Source organism: Procambarus clarkii, chromosome 29, assembly GCF_040958095.1.
Source record: "Procambarus clarkii isolate CNS0578487 chromosome 29, FALCON_Pclarkii_2.0, whole genome shotgun sequence".
NCBI lineage: Eukaryota > Metazoa > Arthropoda > Malacostraca > Decapoda > Cambaridae > Procambarus > Procambarus clarkii.
The window spans coordinates 14,898,670-14,917,572 of NC_091178.1; the positions used below are offsets into that span (position 1 = coordinate 14,898,670).

The window sequence follows — 18,903 nt, forward strand, 5'->3', positions numbered from 1 at the left end:
GTAAATAGGTACCTGGGAGTTAGTCAGCTGTCACGGGCTGCTTCCTGGGGTGTGTGTGTGTGTGTGGTGTGGAAAAAAAAAAAAAAAGTAGTTAGTAAACAGTTGATTGACAGTTGAGAGGCGGGCCGAAAGAGCAAAGCTCAACCCCCGTAAAAACACAACTAGTAAACACACACACACACACACACACACACACACACACACACACACACACACACACACACACACACACACACACACACACACACACACACACTCAGCTGGGGTGCCTGCCTGAGGTTGCGGCCCTGGAAGTGTGAGTTCGTCAGCCGTGACGTCACATCCTATAAATTACTAATGTAATGTATTTTACATGTGACCCCGAGACGGGTGTCGCGGGCAGCAGCAGCATCACCGGGAACAGTGATGTGGTGGAGTGCCACGGTGCCTGAAATCAATGTCAAGTGTGGCACACACAGGCCTGTGGTGGGGGAGTTTAAGAGTGAAGGGGGAGGGGTGGATTTTGAGGGGATTGGGATTGGTGGGTGGAGAGGGGATGGAGACTCCCACATATTCCCACATATTCTCACATATTCCCCCCTTTCACCCCACACCTCCGGGGTCAGTTAATAAGGCACTCTTATTCTGAGTGCTCCGGTGGTGGGCTTTAGTGCCTTTGGAAAGTGTAAATAATACTCTAGTGTACATGTTCCCTTCATTAGAGCGACCCCCCCCCCCCCCCAGGCGTGTGCATGAAAGCACATGACTGCACGTGCATGTATGCAAACGTGCATCCAAACACACCTTACACATACACAAATACACCAGATGAAAAGGGGATTACAGAGTTGCATACTACGTGAGCACGGAGGGTTCCTTCATGACGGCCAGGTGGACAAGGAAGTCAGGAAGATGTACAGTAGACTCCGAAGAGAAGCGGAGAGGCAGTCTGGATATGACAGAGACTCAAGAACAGTCAACACTACTGAGCCTTCATATAATACGAAAATCAGCAGCAAGGGACCAAGATATTAGCCTAAGAGAAGATGTAAGCTTCCTCTCAGGAAGCGACAGTGACGTCTGCGGAGAAATCAACGGGAGATTTCAGGAGGTCTTTAAGATCGAGCTAAAGTTCATGGGTGCTATCTCCGGCCTGGCCTAATGTCCACGACTACATTGGAAGAAATTATTCACAAACGAATGATATCATTTCGTGTGAAGGGAATCTCCCAGCCAGGTACTCACCTCCTATCCTTGCTCACACTCAGACCCAGACCTCACAAAACATCATCGGATAATGATGTCTCTATCGAAGTCTCCATACTTGACATAGATTTACCCAATGATTGGCCTTACCCAATGCATTACCCAATGAATACATAATGTATTCATTCTTTAACTGAAGATGGCAAAGGGAGGAATGAAACGTTGTAGCCGAAAACTCCTCACCCCTGAAGGATTCGAAGCCCTATATATATATATATATATATATATATATATATATATATATATATATATATATATATATATATATATATATATATATATATATATATATATATATATATATATATATATTTTTTTTTTTAGATATATAATGGAAGGGAGTACCACCTCTAGCTGGAAGAAGGGGGACCCATAGCCTCGGAGGAAATCACGCATAACGCATTAGAGGGAATGTTTAGATCCCCTCCAATACAGTTTCTGTGTGCTTTTCTCCTACCACCCCCTTCCCCCTATATATATATATATATATATATATATATATATATATATATATATATATATATATATATATATATATATATATATATATTTATATATAGCTGGCATCTCGTAGACACAACAAGGGGGAGCACACACACACACACACACACACACACACACACGCACGTACCTATATACTCATCTACTCCACGCCCGTGACATTACTCACTCAAACCCAGCCATTACTCACTCAAACCATTTGCCCTGTGATCAATACACAAGACTGAGCTGGTGCACAGTAACGGGGAGCAGCAATAATCGTCGGCACCTTGATGAGTGAGGCCAGGATAGAGACAGATGATGGCAGCGGGCCAAACGCGGCCGAGGGTGGGCAGCGTGTCAATATACAATACCCCCCGCATTTTGATGCCCAAATCGCGAACGGGAAAATAAAGAGGACCTTCTTCGCGGCTCACAAATATACACGTTTTCTATGCGTGGTACACACATGTTAGGTTCGGATCGAGAGGGAGGTTAGTACACTATTTTCTGTTCGTTGTTTATTGTTTTATTTATTTAGTTTTTATTGTGTACTTGTCCTGAATGAACTTGCCCTCAGACCTTGCCTTACGAACTTGCTTTGTGATCTTGTCTTGTCCTTACCTTATAACTCTGCCCTGTGACCTTGCCCTGTGACCTGACCTTGTGACTTTTACCCATGACCTTGGACACCTATTCTTAGAAGTAACCCAAATGAAATAATCAGGGATGAAGCGTGTGCAGTTATCATATAATTGAGATAATTTTGTTTAAAATTATCTGAAGAACACTATAGCATAAATAGGGTTATAACGCAATCATTAATGCAAACAATATCTTTATCTGCAAGAGAGAGAGAGAGAGAGAGAGAGAGAGAGAGAGAGAGAGAGAGAGAGAGAGAGAGAGAGAGAGAGAGAGAGAGAAAGAGATGTCACCTCAGTATTGGGGTGACTGACGTCGGCCTGGGCAGGAGAGTGTGGACTTGTCTGGAGACTCAAGAAGAGTACAGGAAAGCTCAAGTTATTAACTCACACTTCAGGGAGAGTCTGTCTGTTGGCGAGCCACACGGCCTCTGCGAAGTGGACGGCCTCGAGGTACTCCTCCAGCGCCGCCTCCGCTTCCCACTCGTCCACTAGCAGTTGTCAGGTAGTCCAGAGGGGAATAGATGTATATTGAAATCAGGCCCATGCTGTTATAATGCTTATGCACGCACTCATTCACACACACACACACACACACACACACACACACACACACACACACACACACACACACACACACACACACACACACACACACACACAGTTTCTGACTCCATACACAGTTTCAAGTGTAGATATGATAGAGCCCAATAGGCTCAGGAACCTGTACACCTGTTGATTGATAGTTGAGAGGCGGGACCAAAGAGCCAGAGCTCAACCCCAGTAAGCACAACTAGGTGAGTACAACTAGGTGAGTACACACACACACACACACACACACACACACACACACACACACACACACACACACACACACACACACGCACACACACACACACACACACACACACACGCACACACACACACACACACACACACACACACACACACACACACACACACACATACACACACACACACACACATACACACACACACACACACACACACACACACACACACACACACACACACACACACACACACACACACACACCGGAACTGAGAGATTTGAGCTACGAGGAAAGGCTAAAGAAGCTGAAACTCACGTCCCTGGAAGACAAAAGAGTAAGGGGAGACTTGGTAACCACCTACAAAATTCTGATGGGGAATTGACAGGATGGACAAAGACAAATTCTTTAGCACGGGTGGGACACGAACAAGGGGACACAGGTGGAAACTGAGTACCCAAATGAGCCACAAAGACATTAGAAAGAATTTTTTTCAGTATCAGAGTAGTTAACAAATGGAGGGAGCAGCGTGAGGGAGGGGACGGAGGGATGGAGGGATAGAGGGAGCAGCGTGAGGGAGGGGGGATGGAGGGAGTGAAGTAGCAGAGTGTAAGCCCGTAGCGCAGAGCAAGTATTGACAATGCTCTCTTCTCTGCCATCTCTTTGTTTTCTTGAGATGAATATTATCTTCTCTCATTATGGCAACTCTGATCTACCTGCCATTACCTTCTCTTTGTAAAGTAGCACATGTGTGTGTCTGTCCGGGGCTGGAGGCCTGACGTTTGGGGCTAGCCTCATTAGGCTTCGTAAGATTACAGGTGAATGCATGGAGTGTGTTACAGGGGGTTCGGGGTCGATCCTCCCCTCCCATGCCCCCCTGTGGAAGGGTGTTTGGCCCCTATGCACCCCATTTAACAAAGCCAGTGTATATGAAATGTTCTGCCCCAAGTCCGTAGATTTTGAACATTTGTTAAAATATTGGTGTATAATGCACCCAGAGTCTGCCAGTGCAGACCGCTTATCACGTGTCTCTGTATGACTAACCATCCTGTGTGATGGGGATTTTTTAGCACCACGTAGCTAGCTTTTTGACACACTGTACTCCCCCTTCATATAGTCTAGGGTAGCTGCACAAATGCAGATGTACCTAATGTGTTAATAAACAAAAATGGTGTATTCAGATGTTAATGAGGCAAAACGTAAGTTCAGATGGTAGAGTTGCACTATCCCTATCACTAGTTTTACAGTGATGTGGGGGTAGTGTGTAGTGAATTTTTTTTAATTCAATTAATTTAATTAAATTTTAATAAGAAGGGGGGGGGGGGTTGAGGAGATAATGATGTTTTAAATGGTTGCCGAGTAGCAGTGAGAAGTTAAGAGTGAGACATAGTGATGACGACTGTGTCTCGTAAGCCAGTAAGAGTGAGTGAGACAGACTCTGAATATTTATATAGACGACCTCTCTGTGCTCTTAGAGACTGACGAAGAGTTAAGTGAGCCGCCACCACGACTGAGATAAAAGGTATATAGAGAGCACTCGTAAGTGGAGACTTAAGTGACCGCGTAGCTCACCTCTGGCCAGCATGGAGCTGGGTAGCGCCTCGCAGGCGGCCCGCGCCTCGTCCCAAGTGAGGGGCGACTCCGAGGGTAGCAGAGAAAACCTCCAGGTGGCGCCTCCAGAGACCCCTTCATGGAGCAGCGACACCTCCGCCCATCCCACACCCTGCAGGAGGAGGAAGAGGGGGGATATTAACCACTTTTATCATCATCACTTGTCAATAATTCCGTGTACATTTTGATCCTGTTAAGGAAAGTTTAATGGCAGTAGAGAAACTTTTTCTGTCTGGTGGTCAGTTTTTTAGAAGCTCGAGGAGTTCCTTTAGACAGTGGTTCCTGGGGGTTCTTCGTCTGATCTTAGGATGGCGTGTGTAATACTTTGTGTACTGTGTTGGGAGGTGGGGGGCCTCAACCATGCTACACACACACACACACACACACACACACACACACACACACACACACACACACACACACACACACACACACACACACACACACACACACACACACACAGTGAAGTGATGTGGTGGAGGCTGACTCCATACACAGTTTCAAATGTAGATATGATAGATCCCAGTAGGCTCAGGAATCTGTACACCAGTTGATTGACGGTTGGGAGGCGGGACCAAAGAGCCAGAGCTCAACCCCCGCAAGCACAATTAGGTGAGTACACACACACACACACACATTACGCAACTTTACGCCCCTCTTACTACCTTCCTCTGCCTACTGATGCTCACCTGGGAGACCATCCACCACCTCACTCAGCCTCCAGGGAGTGCTGAGGCGGCCGTGGGGGAGGGGGTGTTGAGGGAGGGGTGTTTGCAGGGAGGGGGGCCTAGGTAGGAGTGGGGGGAGGGGACCTAGGTAGGAGTGGAGGAGGGGGGTCTAGAGAGGGGGTGGGGGAGGATGTGTGGTGAAGGGGGGCGTAGGGAGGGGTGGGGGGTGAGAGGAGGGTGGGGGATGATTCCCTACGAGGGCTGGAGGCTGGGAATGATTAGGATGAATGCTAGGTGACTCTTAGGAGGAGAGAGCCGGGAGGGGGGGGGGAGTATGGGAAGAAATGCTGACAAATAAGATAAGGTGAGATGTGGAAATTCTGAGGAATATGCTCGATCCAAGTTGGTAAATATGCTTGGTCCAAACTGGGGAATATGATGGATCTAACCTGGAGAATATATTCACCTCAAACTGGAGAATATATTCACCTCAAGCTGGAGAATAAGTTTGACACAAGCAGGTCGAAGAAGGTGAAAGGCAAAGTAATGGCGATACGGTCAGAGGGAAGAACAGGAAATTAAAAAAGAGAATTGAATAGATAACGTATGGTGAGGGAAGGGGTGAGGGGAGTGTTGAACGGAAGGGGTGAGGGGAGTGTTGAACGGAAGGGGTGAGGGGAGTGTTGAACGGAAGGGGTGAGGGGAAGTGTGGGGTTACGTCCCTGAGCTCATTATGTGCCTCTGTAACCCTTACCACTATCGCTCACTGGATGGGTATGGGGTGCATAATAAATGAACTAAACTAACTGACGGGAGGTAACATTGTGTTTAAGAGAATGTAAGAGGTGTGTGTGTGTGTGTGTGTGTGTGTGTGTGTGTGTGTGTGTGTGTGTGTGTGTGTGTGTGTGTGTATTCACCTAGTTGTGTTTGCGGGGGTTGAGCTTTGCTCTTTCGGCCCGCCTCTCAACTGTCAATCAACTGTTTACTAACTACTTTTTTTTCACACAACACACACACACACCCCAGGAAGCAGCCCATGACAGCTGACTAACTCCCAAGTACCTATTTATTGCTAGGTAACAGGGGCATTCAGTGTGAAAGAAACTTTGCTCATTTGTTTCTGCCTCGTGCGGGAATCGAACCCGCGCCACAGAATTACGAGTCCTGTGCGCTATCCACCAGGCTACGAGGCCCCCTACGAGGCCCCTACGAGGCCCCCCATGTGTGTGTGTGTGTGTGTGTGTGTGTGTGTGTGTGTGTGTGTGTGTGTGTGTGTGTGTGTGTGTGTGTGTGTGTGTATGAGGCTGCCCGGCTTTATGACATATTGTAGTGCCACCCATCTCACCTTCGCTAGTGTTTTTTTCATGACATGGGCTCGCTCCTCCTGTCTGTCTGTCTGTCTGTCTGTCTGTCTGTCTGTCTGTCTGTCTGTCTGTCTGTCTGTCTGTCTGTCTGTCTGTCTGTCTGTCTGTCTATACGAACTTTTTGTGTTTAATCTCTTCGAAATATTTCTGACTGTCCCCTTTTTAGCTAAAATTGTTCATCTATATTTCCATGTCTATCCTCACCTTACCATCTGTTTGAGAAGGATAGAAATTGTCAACTAAGATCAAAGGGTATATATGGTATATATAATATATACTCCGAGAAATGTATGTATCCATTGATAACCTTCCATAAGTTGATAGCCCTAAAACCCAACACCACGCTAAAAGAAGAGGGGGGCCCAGTGGCACTTTTCATTCATACCTGTAAAATAAGATATGATTAAGCACGAGAGGCACCGATAGCTTTAAGGTGGGGGGCCCAGGAGCTGAGATTCAGTTCTTGCACACACACACACACACACACACACACACACACACACACACACACAGCGAGGTAAGCGTAACACACTCAGGGACACAACCACACGCAAACAAGTGACGGTAAACACCACGCCTAGCCAGTTATGTGAGAGAGAGAGAGAGAGAGAGAGAGAGTCTTGTTGTCGTTTCATTATTTGACATCTAGCGGCTCACCTCTCACAGCCACACACCACCCCAGGTGTGTACCATCTCTACACCACCCCTGGTGTGCACCACCTCTACACCACCCCTGGTGTGTACCATCTCTACACCACCCCTGGTGTGCACCACCTCTACACCACCCCAGGTGTGTACCATCTCTACACCACCCTAGGTGTGCACCACCTCTACACCACCCCTGGTGTGTACCATCTCTACACCACCCTAGGTGTGCACCACCTCTACACCACCCCAGGTGTGTACCATCTCTACACCACCCTAGGTGTGCACCACCTCTACACCACCCCAGGTGTGTACCATCTCTACACCACCCCTGGTGTGCACCACCTCTACACCACCCCAGGTGTGTACCATCTCTACACCACCCCTGGTGTGCACCACCTCTACACCACCCCAGGTGTGTACCATCTCTACACCACCCCTGGTGTGCACCACCTCTACACTACCCCCGCAATAATGTGCACATGTGACGGACAGTTCATCCCACACACGAAGGAAGTGGAAAACAAAAGCAATCTGAAGGCTTGGTTCAATAGAAACAGTGGAAGAGAGAAAGAGAAAGAGTCAGCACTCACAGCGTCCAGAGAACTCGGAATAAGGAGAGTCCGAAATAAATACATCAGAGTCAGAAGGGTAGCCTAGAGGCAACATGAAGACGACATAACAGCAAAAACTACGGAATAAACCAAGTTGTTGCTGAGCCATGTGAAGAACACAGTGGCGATGAAACTGATAAAACAAGGACGTTTCCTTCCTTGACAACAAGGAAGTGTAAAAGTTTCACACAAAAAAAAACAATATGGTCTACAGAGTATAGAACCAGTTAGAGGACCACTGGTGGGAGACAATAGGCGACCAGAAGCAATGCTAAATGGAACAATAGTAGCCGGACTGGACCTCATATTACAATGGCTGCCGAAGGAGAGACTTCAGGGACATTTTGTCACCTCAACAAATGTTTCAATAAAACACTGGAAACTTCAGATTTGAAAATCAGGTAAAAGAGAAACGTAGTCCCAAAATGACCAGAAAGTTCACTGAGATTAAGCATTTCCTTGTACGTACCATTGTTTCTGTACGAGATTAGAGGTACCAGGGTTACTCTCGACTGTAGATATTGTGGTACAGTGGTATCAAGCGAAAGTACACTAAGGAGGCACTCAATTATAGATGAGGGAAACTGACATATAATCCTTGAAATGTTCTTTGACAAAGTCATCATATTGAGACATGAGGAAGTAGGTTGGGTAGACTGCAGCTTGAGATAATGAATGAGATAATCTTAGATTATCTCATCGAAATCTTTAAAATAATGAAATTAGAAGATTATAATGTAAACCAGTTGTATACAAGTTGCCAGGTAACTCCCACAGGAGACAAGTGCTGTGTAGTCACTCTGGCTTAGCGCTCTCTCCTCATCCATCATGATACAAGAGGTAAGAACTTCCCGCCCAAGAAGCTATAATGTGCGACAGAAAACAGGAAATGTTTTTTTTTAACCATAGGGTTATTAAACCCATGGAACCGCATACCCGCCTAAGCTCTAAACACCAAGACTCAATTCAAAATACAATAATATATATATATATATATATATGATGTTGGAGAAATTTCACCAGTCTGCGTCTTCGTGTCCCGCTGAGGTCATTATAGATGGTTACCTTCAAGTAAAATGCTTACCATTGTGAGAGAGAGGAGGAGGAGTTGCTGTTGCAAGAGGTGTCTGCTGGCTCCCCAAGATGGCAGCACGTTGGTCATGCTTGCAGCTTCACGCCCTCAGCTGTGACAGGTGCTCAAACTGGCCTCATATAACCACACCGTCCTGTAATGATCAGAGAGACACGTGTCACAATGTCATTCCAAGCTCACCCGTTGACAAGGAAATGAGTCGCATTCCCGCTGCTCTCAGATGAAAAGGGGGAATTTACGTGCAATAATACACTGGTGTATGGTCAGCCGTCCTTTTCATTTACCATTCCGTAAAAAATTCCACCTTTTTCCCACTTGGAAGGGATCAGGATAAGGATTTGGGATGGGACGGGGGGATGGAATGGTGGCCCAACCACTTGGTGGCCGGTCGAGGATTAAACGCCGACCTGCATGACGCGAGACCGTCGCTCTACCGTCCAGCCCATCAACACATGAACCCAAACAACCCCCCTAACCTACTGAATCCAATATGCTTAGAAAACGTAGATATTTATGAGCGGTTACTTTTCACAGTGGATTACACGTGTAACGTCGGCTTACCGCAACGTAACAAACACGACCTATTAGCCGAGAGGACCGGGTTGGTGCGCCCAGGCGAGGAAATGTCTCGTTAACTCGGACTTTCTCAGGCGCCTCACTAATAATTCAGAGCGTTTACTCCCCAAAGAGAAGACTTGGAGCTCTCAGGCGTCCGGCCGGCAGACTCCGCCTTCCACAAGTCTCGCTCCCGGGGCTCTACACCCCTGTGGCCGACCCCTGAGACACATGTGTCACACTGACGACACATACATTTGTACCCCCCCCCCCTGCAACCATGTTTCTATGTGTCCCGCCCCCTGCAATCACATTTTTACCTGTGGACCAATCAACCACGTTCTCACCTGTGAAACCCCCCCTGCAATAAAACAGATCCAGCTATCAAAATTTGGCAGTCACATATATCAATGTGACTGCCAATCACAAATACATACATTCATATGTATGTGCATATGAATGTATTGCCCCCTGCCAGTACATACATATATAAATAAAACAAGCCCTGCATTGTTATTCTTAGTTAAAACTGCATGTCAGTTACAACAGGAGACCATTCAGTCCAACATATAAGTGGTTCTTACAGTACGATACGTAGAATTAGTGCCATGGGACCCCCTTAAAATTCCTCCATGGACCCCAACTGGGGGTCCCCGGACCTCAACTGGGGTTCCCCGGACCCCAACTGGGGGTCCCCGGACCTCAACTGGGGGTCCCCGGACCCCAACTGGGGGTCCATGGACCCCCGAGTTGGGACCCACTGCATGTAGGTAGATGAGAAATGGCACCACGACTCTCCCTGTGTTGATCGTTTTGATGTTTTTGAAACGTGATAGACTCAATAGATTGCTACTCCCAGTGTTGATCGGAGGCTTTTGTGTTTAGCTCCCTAATGTCCGCTGTTTGTTTTAGTAATTGGTGACACCTTTTGTTATTCAGATTTGGTAATAGGGTTTATTGTTCTTTGGAAATGGTTAGCATTGTTATTTTTCTGTGTAGTTTGGTAAATTGGTTTGGTTTTGAGAGCCGTGATGGCGATAGTTGTTGATATCTTCAGCCGGGAATAGATTTATGTGATAACAAGATTAATTATGGTGTTTTTGCGACCGTGTGTTCTGTCTGTCTGTTGTTATCATTATTATACAAAAGCAACTGTTGTTCAAGCATAACAGTAGCATCATTAAATACGCAATTATACACGTGTATAGACGCGCTTTCTTGAAAACGCGCGCGCACACACACACACACACACACACACACACACACACACACACACACACACACACACACACACACACACACACACACACACACACACACACACAAAAGAAGTGCAGCTCAACACTGACATTAAAACCAAAGGGTTAATATTTGAACAATTCCATCCGAGCAGCACGGCTTGCTGTTCACGCAGTTACAACTCTGCTCCCTCCCTTCCCTCCCTCCTACCCTCCCTCCTTCCCTCCCTCCTACCCTCCCTCCTTCCCTCCCTCCTACCCTCCCTCCCTTCCTCCATCCCTCCCTCCTTCCCCCCTCTTCCTTCCTCTGTTCCTCCAACCCTCGCTTTATCATTCCTTTCACCAATTCATCAAACGCTTCCTACCTCCTTTCAACTTTCTCTCTATCCATTCCTCGCTCCTAATCCCACACCCCTCCCTCTTTCTCTCTCCCTCCATCCCAATCCCTTCCTCACTCCCTCCATAATTCTCCCTCCCTTTCTTGCTCCTTCCATAACTCTCCGTCCCTCGATCCTTCCCTCCCTCATTCCCTCTATCCCTCATTTCCCTCTCAGCAGACACAATGGCAGGGACCCACATAGCTCAGTCAGCCCATTAGCGTGTTCAAGTGCACACACTCGCCAACACAAGATCCAGCCCAAGATACAACTCTTGCTTAAACCCGCAGGTAATATCTGCTCCAAGTGAGGACCCACCAAGTTTATTAGTTAACTGAGGGGAGAGAGAGAGAGAGAGAGAGAGAGAGAGAGAGAGAGAGAGAGAGAGAGAGAGAGAGAGAGAGAGAGAGAGAGAGAGAGAGAGAGAGAGACAGAGAGACAGAGAGACAGAGAGACAGAGAGTGTATGTGTTTGTGTGTGTATTTATTATTCGTATTTACTATCTGTGCCTTCAGGATCGAGCTGTTAGCTCTTGGACTCCGCCTTTCTAATGGTCGGTTGTCTAATATACTGACTCCCGACCTATTCCTATTGTCATATTTACTACATATATATTTCTCTCGTACACACACACATTCCCATGATGTGTGGGTGATGTGTGGGTGTAAGTGGGTACATACCCACCACTTGCTGTGGGCAGCAAGCTGATATATATTAGCCTAGTCAGCCTCTGAGGGTAATTTAAAGATTTTATTTCTCTGTTTTCAATATCATTGCCATTCAATATTATATTTACGCCCACATGTTCTGAAGACTTGCTCACCTTCGTTAATAAAAATAATAAATGATAAAAACATTAATTTTATTATTACAAACATACATATGTCGTAGGTTCGCGACACCTCACAACTCTAGTGGATTTTCTCTTTATTATTATTATTATTATTATTATTATTATTATTATTATTATTATTATTATTATTTTTCATCATTATTTCATCATTAGTGAATAATGAATGATAAGATTCAGGCACAAAACTTCCTGACATCACCAGTCATCATCACTACCGTGAAAGTGATGTCAAAGCCTTATCATACAGTGAGAGTATGGTGAGGATGAACCACGGGGCTTGACAGTGACATGCCACACCCTCGTTTTCTGTCAAGATTTGCTCTCTTCATTAAAGCTTACCGCCTTATGATCAGCTTAACGGTTCAATCAGCGCTGGTTCCTGCGGGGGGGCCTAATGACTACTGACTTGTATTGATGAGAGTAGTTACGATTGGGTAGTTAATAAGGAGGAGGAGGAGGAGGAGGTGGTACGCCTTCTCCTCTTCCTCCTCCTCCTCTTCCTTAGGAGAATTAACCTCCCTTCCATCTTCCTTATCCTTCTCACCCTTCTAGGTTTGTAGGTTGACAATCAACCTACAGTTGATTGATTGACAAGTTGAGAGGCGGGCCGAAAGAGCAGAGCTCAATCCTCGCAAGCACAACTAGGTGAATACACACACACACACACACACACACACACACACACACACACACACACACACACACACACACACACACACACACACACACACACACACACACATACCTCTCCAAACCCGCCACAAATCTGCCCCGAGAGATTAAAGTGTCAGTCTTCATTTCCGGCTACTATCACCGTAGTGAACGGTGGCCACTCCCAGCCTTAATCCACACTCCCAGCCACCACCACACCACCACCACACCACCACACCACCATCCCCCACCACCACACCACCACACCGTCACCAACACCACACCACCATCCCCCACCACCACACCCGCGCCAACTTTATGGTCCGAGACCACAACAATTACCAGACCAACTGGCCTCTGTATGAAAGTAATCCCACATTGCCATCCAAGTTAGCGTAATGCAGTGTAAACCGCGTTAAAACTTTAGGGAGAAGTGGTTGCTGAGGGTGTAGTGGAGGGGGAGTTTACTGAGGTCAGATGCGTGTAGTGGAGGGGGAGTTTACTGAGGTCAGATGCGTGTTGTGAGGGGGAGTTTACTGAGGTCAGATGCGTGTAGGGAAGAAAGTTTACTAAGGCTGTATGGGCTGTTGAAGGAGATAAGTCATGAGATATAGATATAGAGATAGAGGAAAGAGAGAAAGAGAGAGAGAGAGACAGAGAGAGAGACGGAGAGAGAGACAGAGAGAGACACACAGACAGACGGACAGAGAGGGAAGAACAGAGAGAGAATGGGAGGGATACGGCAAGAGAAACAGAAGGAGAGATATGGTGTTTCTGCCGGGGATGTAACACTGTCTTCCTTCTCACTAATGAAGTAACCCAACACACCCCACTCAACCCCCCTCCCCTCCCCCACACTCACACCTGATCCACCCCACTGCCAACCCCACACACACAGTACTCAACTCCACTCAACCCTTCTCAAACCATACCCTTCCCATTCAACTTTATACACTCACCCCACTCAACCCCGCCCCGTGCTCAACCCCCCCCCCTAACCAACTTATAACAACAACCACCTTGTTACCATAACCTGGGCTACGGTAACAACCTAACCACAGGAGTGGAATAGTTTATGCCCATGTTTGCGAATGATGCAAAGTTAATGAGAAGAGTAGAGGCAGATTGAAGATTGTAAAATAATCCAAGATGACTTAGATAAGCTGCAGAGTTGGAGCGAGAAATGGCTAATAGACTTCAACACCAGTAAGTGCAAGGTGATGGCATTGGGAAACAAGTGCCAGGAGACCAGAAGAGATGACCCGGCAAATAACTACAGGGGCCAGATTCACGAAGCAGTTACGCACGTACTTACGAACGTGTACATCTTTCCACAATCTTTGACGACTTTGGTTACATTTATTGAACAGTTTACAAGCATGAAAACTTGCCAATCAACTGTTGTTATTGTTATAAACAGCCTCCTGGTGCTTCGGAGCTCATTACCTGTCTAATAATTGCAAACAAAGTCGCCAAAGATTGAGAAAAGATGGACAGGTTCGTAAGTGCTTGCGTAACTGCTTCATGAATCTGACCCCTATACGCCCAGGTGATAAGGAGTCCAATCATGTCATTTAACTCTCTAGCTCCACCCTCCCACCCGCAAAATATTCCACCTGGCCTGCGATCAAACGTTTAAGAAAAACAAAACTGTGATGGCGTATTCCAGGCGTACGCTACTGAACCTCACCAAAGCCAAACGTAACCCCACTCACAGCTCAACGTTCGCTTCACTCACAATCCCACTACTTACAACCTCTACTCACAGCCAATCAACAACCTAACCTGCTCAACTCCTCACAATCTAATATACATAATTCATTAACAATATCACCCCTCCCCCTCGCTCACAACCCGTCGTGGTGGTGGTGTGTGCGTCGTCTGCGTGTGAGGCGAGTGCCGGAGGCCAGATAGGTCACGTCCGGGTCTGCCCGGGTGCCTGGCACCGTCAACACTACCCCAAGGGTACACCAGCACTCCTCTACCCCAAGGGGTAAGGCTGCTGGGGTCCGGCGTGGAGGAGAACAGTGTGGGTGAACAGGGGGGGAAGAGGGCGTGGGGGATGTCTGTGAGGGCGTGGTGTGTGTGCGTGTGTGTGTGTGTGTGTGTGTGTGTGTGTGTGTGTGTGTGTGTGTGTGTGTGTGTGTGTGTGTGTGTGTGTGTGTGTGTGTGAGGGTGTGGGTGTGTGTTTTCGCGACGAAGAACGGCCAGTACTAAACGTCGATTGTGAACATATTGCTTGGCGCGTCCAGTGGTTAATGCTCTCGCAAGTCTCCCAGTCCGCTCGCATCAAACTATCCGAATATTCTAATATCCGAGATATATACACTGTATATACATACATGTATGAATATAGGTATGTGTGATATAGGAGGGAGTGGTATGGGGAAGGTGGTGGAGTGTCGGGGGGGTGAGGTGGGAGTGTGTAGTAACGGAGAACAGGTGAACATTCCTGTGTACGGCGCCAGGTAATGCATCATTGATGTCCCCAGCCGCCACCGCTGTCGCCGCCGCCGCCGCCAGGAGGCCGCGACAGCTTGAAACACACTCGCACCACTTCTCTCTTCCCACTCCTATTACACCTTAACTTACCTTGAAGACAAGCGTCTAAGGTTATAAAAAATCTCTGTATTGTGATATAAACTTTTTGAATTGTTGGCATTTGAGATATGAGGTTCTCTCCAAGCACATTATTGCCTGGGGGCGAGAAGGGGTGGGTGGAGAGGGTGTCACTGTGGGAGAGGGACAGACTCGTGGCACTGCACACACACACACACACACACACACTCGACGTGAGGCACTCACCTGGCTGAGCTAGAAGTCCATTACTCCCTGGGTGTGCTTGGGCTGGCGAATGACTTCCGCACAGTGAGCGTCCCCTCCGTGAAGTGAGTCAGCGGTGAGGGTGGAGGTGCTCCCCTCAGCGCGCAGGTGTGCTGCTTACCTGGGCCGCCCGCCCCCCGCCAGGTACTGTCGAGTACTGTACGGGAGCAGGGGCAGGGGGTGGTGAGTCCTGGGGTGAGTATGCGTGTAGGGGACGGGGGGGGGGGGGGGGGGTTACCTTACCTGGGGGTGCACAGGGTTGTACTCATCTAGTTGTGTTTGCGGGGGTTGAGCTTGGGCTCTTCGGCTTCGCGTCTCAGCATTCAAGCAACTTTTGCACATTGTTGACCAGACCGCATACTAGAAGGTGAAGGGACGGTCCAAGACGGACCGAAACGTCGTCGTCCCTTCACCTTCTAGTGTGTGGTCTGGTCAACATACTTCAGCCACGTTATTGTGACTCCTCGCCTGTATATGAACTTTTGCACAGTTCACGGAGATAATTGGATTCTGTCATGTTAATATTTGAGGCTGTAAGAGGTCTACCTCCATATCATCATTTTTTAGTTCATTCAGTTAATTCGCTACTCTGACACTGAATAAATTCTCTGTAATGTCTCCGTAACTCATTTGGGTATGAAATTCACACCCATGTCACCTTGTTCGAGTACATATATGCTAAATAGTCTTTCCGTATCTGCCCTAAGAATTTTGTCTGTTGTAATCATCTCCATCTAACGTTTCTGTCATCTAGTGACGTGAGGGTTTATTCTTTTCGCTATTCCTCGTACACGTGTGCGGGGCAACATCAGCGGCTTGTGCAATGCGCGCAAACACAAGAACAGCCTTCAGAAATCTGCATGGAACTTCATTTACAACACTACATCATCACGTGAAGTTTGTCGAAGAGCAGGCGTCACCAGCATGGACCCCGCCCCTCGCGAAACATACACAATGTTGTGTTGATACAAAAATAACATTTACAACAAAACTAGTACCAATATTAAGAGGATTTGGTACACGCACACACACACACTCACACACACACACACACACACACACACACACACACACACACACACACACACACACACACACACACACACACACACACACACACACACACACACACGAAGTGAGCTACGAGATAAGTGAGAAGGTGGTGGAGGCCAATTCCGATGGTAGTTTCAAAGCGTTATTCAACAAAGAGAACTGGGAAGATGAGAGTTTTTGATACTCGCCTTTTTGTAAAGTTAGTTCCCACACCTCTTCTCTTCCTGTTGCCCCAGCATTCATAACAACTCCATAAGTAAAGATTAGTTCACAATAGTCGTTTACCCTATTGACATTTCATGCTCAACATTTGCACTGTCCATTTCACCTTGTGTGAAGATTAGCTCCAATCATACAGGTTTGTCAGTCCTCATCTCCTTACTTTCTCTGTAACATGTTGGATTAGGATGTTTCTTTATGTAACTTCTACTAGTTTTGCTCTCCATGTTTCTTCTCCTCCTCTCGATTCCATTGATTCCCAGTCAATTCGCCCATGACTGAAATCTCCCATTACTAGTAGCTTTGTTCTCAACCTAAGGAATAATTCTGTCTCAATTTGTATGATATTTATACAAGCTTGTTTTGTATTCTTGCCTAGGTCTAATATGATTTTCTGGGGGACTGAAAATTACAGCCACAATTACTTAGTTTCCTTCTACTGAAATAATTCCCATGACATAGTCCACATTATTGGTATCCTTCTCTAAAGCGATCTCCTCAAACTTACTGTCTCTTTTGCCCAATAGTGCCACTCCCCCCCCCCTTCCTTTTCTGTGCTTTCTTTTTCTTCTTGCTAATATTGCGTTATTGATCAATTAATTCAAGTTCTACTTTTGATATTATATCAGGATTCGTTTTATGAGTTCTTTCTTTCAGTTCATTCACTTAGTTAAAAATACCATCAGCATTTATGTACCAGATTTTTATGATCTTAATTAATTGTTCTATATTTGACCTGGGGGTGGGAAACTGGGTTGTTTCAGGTGTAGAAGTTATGTAAAAGATTAGGAGTGAAAACTGGTCGGAGAGAGCCTGGGAGTGGCAGGCAGTGAGGGAGTGATGGCTGCTATAGTGACCATTGTGTGTGTTCTTTTATGATTTTGTAGCTGTTATGAAGGTTGTGACAAGAGAAAAAGAACGCCAGAGTGGCAGACAAGCTTCCCATAATGTGGGAGAATCAAAAGGTCAGATCATTCTTAGAGAGAATACTACGGAAAATAGAACCAAGAGGAAAGCTCCGCAAGATATGACGGACTGTATTACAAGCAAATGCAAAGAAACTAAAGGGAGATTTATGTCGCCACCACGAGATGAAGTAGCCAAGATATTGTGTGTGTGTGTGTACTCATCTAATTGTGCTTGCGAAGGTTGAGCTTTGGCTCTTTGGTTCCGCCTCTCAACTGTCAATCAACTGGTGTACAGATTCCTGAGTCTATTGGGCTCTATCATATCTACATTTGAAACTGTGTATGGAGTCAGCCTCCACCACATCACTGCCTAATGCATTCCATTTATTAACTACTCTGACACTGAAAAAATTCTTTCTAACGTCTCTGTCACTCATCTGGGTACTAAGTTTCCACCTGTGTGTGTGTGTGTGTGTGTGTGTGTGTGTGTGTGTGTGTGTGTGTGTGTGTGTGTGTGTGTGTGTGTGTGTGTGTCTGTGTGTGTGTGTGTGTCAAACAGTTTCACTAGGTTCTTGTCCACTAGAATACTGAGGGACAGAAACTATCTCTTGGGATAGGGGGGGATGGGGATAGAGGAATGGTGACCCTCCACTACTGGCATCAGTGCAGAAATGCAATTAACATTCCCGGATGGGAGCAGGTAAAGGTAGACTTAGTGACCGGACCAATGGTGCCACGGACGGGTCAACTCACACACGGGGTGACCGGGCCACTGGTGCCACGGGTGCCACTGTTACGTATAAATAAATCTCTATCGTGATTTGAATGCCATACATGCTGTTCTTGCAAGGCATCTGCCAAGACATCACATCATCTATACCTTTGTATGCATGTATAAATACATGAATTCATGTATGTATTTCATTCGTGTATCGACGATTTAGGCAATATTTAACCGTTTTTCCACGTTTTTAAGAATTTTCAGTTTATTATTATTAATTCATTAAATATACGATATATATATATATGATGCCAACTCGTAATTGATGGCAAATTCATCCTTAATACTTTATT

At 46.5% G+C, this 18,903-nt stretch overlaps 1 protein-coding gene across 1 annotated transcript in view; it reads right to left on the minus strand.

The window, feature by feature from the left end:
• The window catches only part of LOC123749515 (TNF receptor-associated factor family protein DDB_G0272098), a 35,871-nt gene extending 20,094 nt beyond the window's left edge, over positions 1–15,777 (minus strand). Inside the window, exons 1-4 of the mRNA XM_069333526.1 lie at positions 15,632–15,777; positions 9,144–9,285; positions 4,730–4,880; positions 2,758–2,857 (exon numbers count right to left, since the gene is read on the minus strand). Coding sequence (XP_069189627.1) covers positions 2,758–2,857; positions 4,730–4,880; positions 9,144–9,221 — 329 coding nt within the window. The 5' untranslated portion in view covers positions 9,222–9,285; positions 15,632–15,777. The remainder of the gene's footprint in view (positions 1–2,757; positions 2,858–4,729; positions 4,881–9,143; positions 9,286–15,631) is intronic.
• Positions 15,778–18,903: the final 3,126 nt, after the last annotated feature.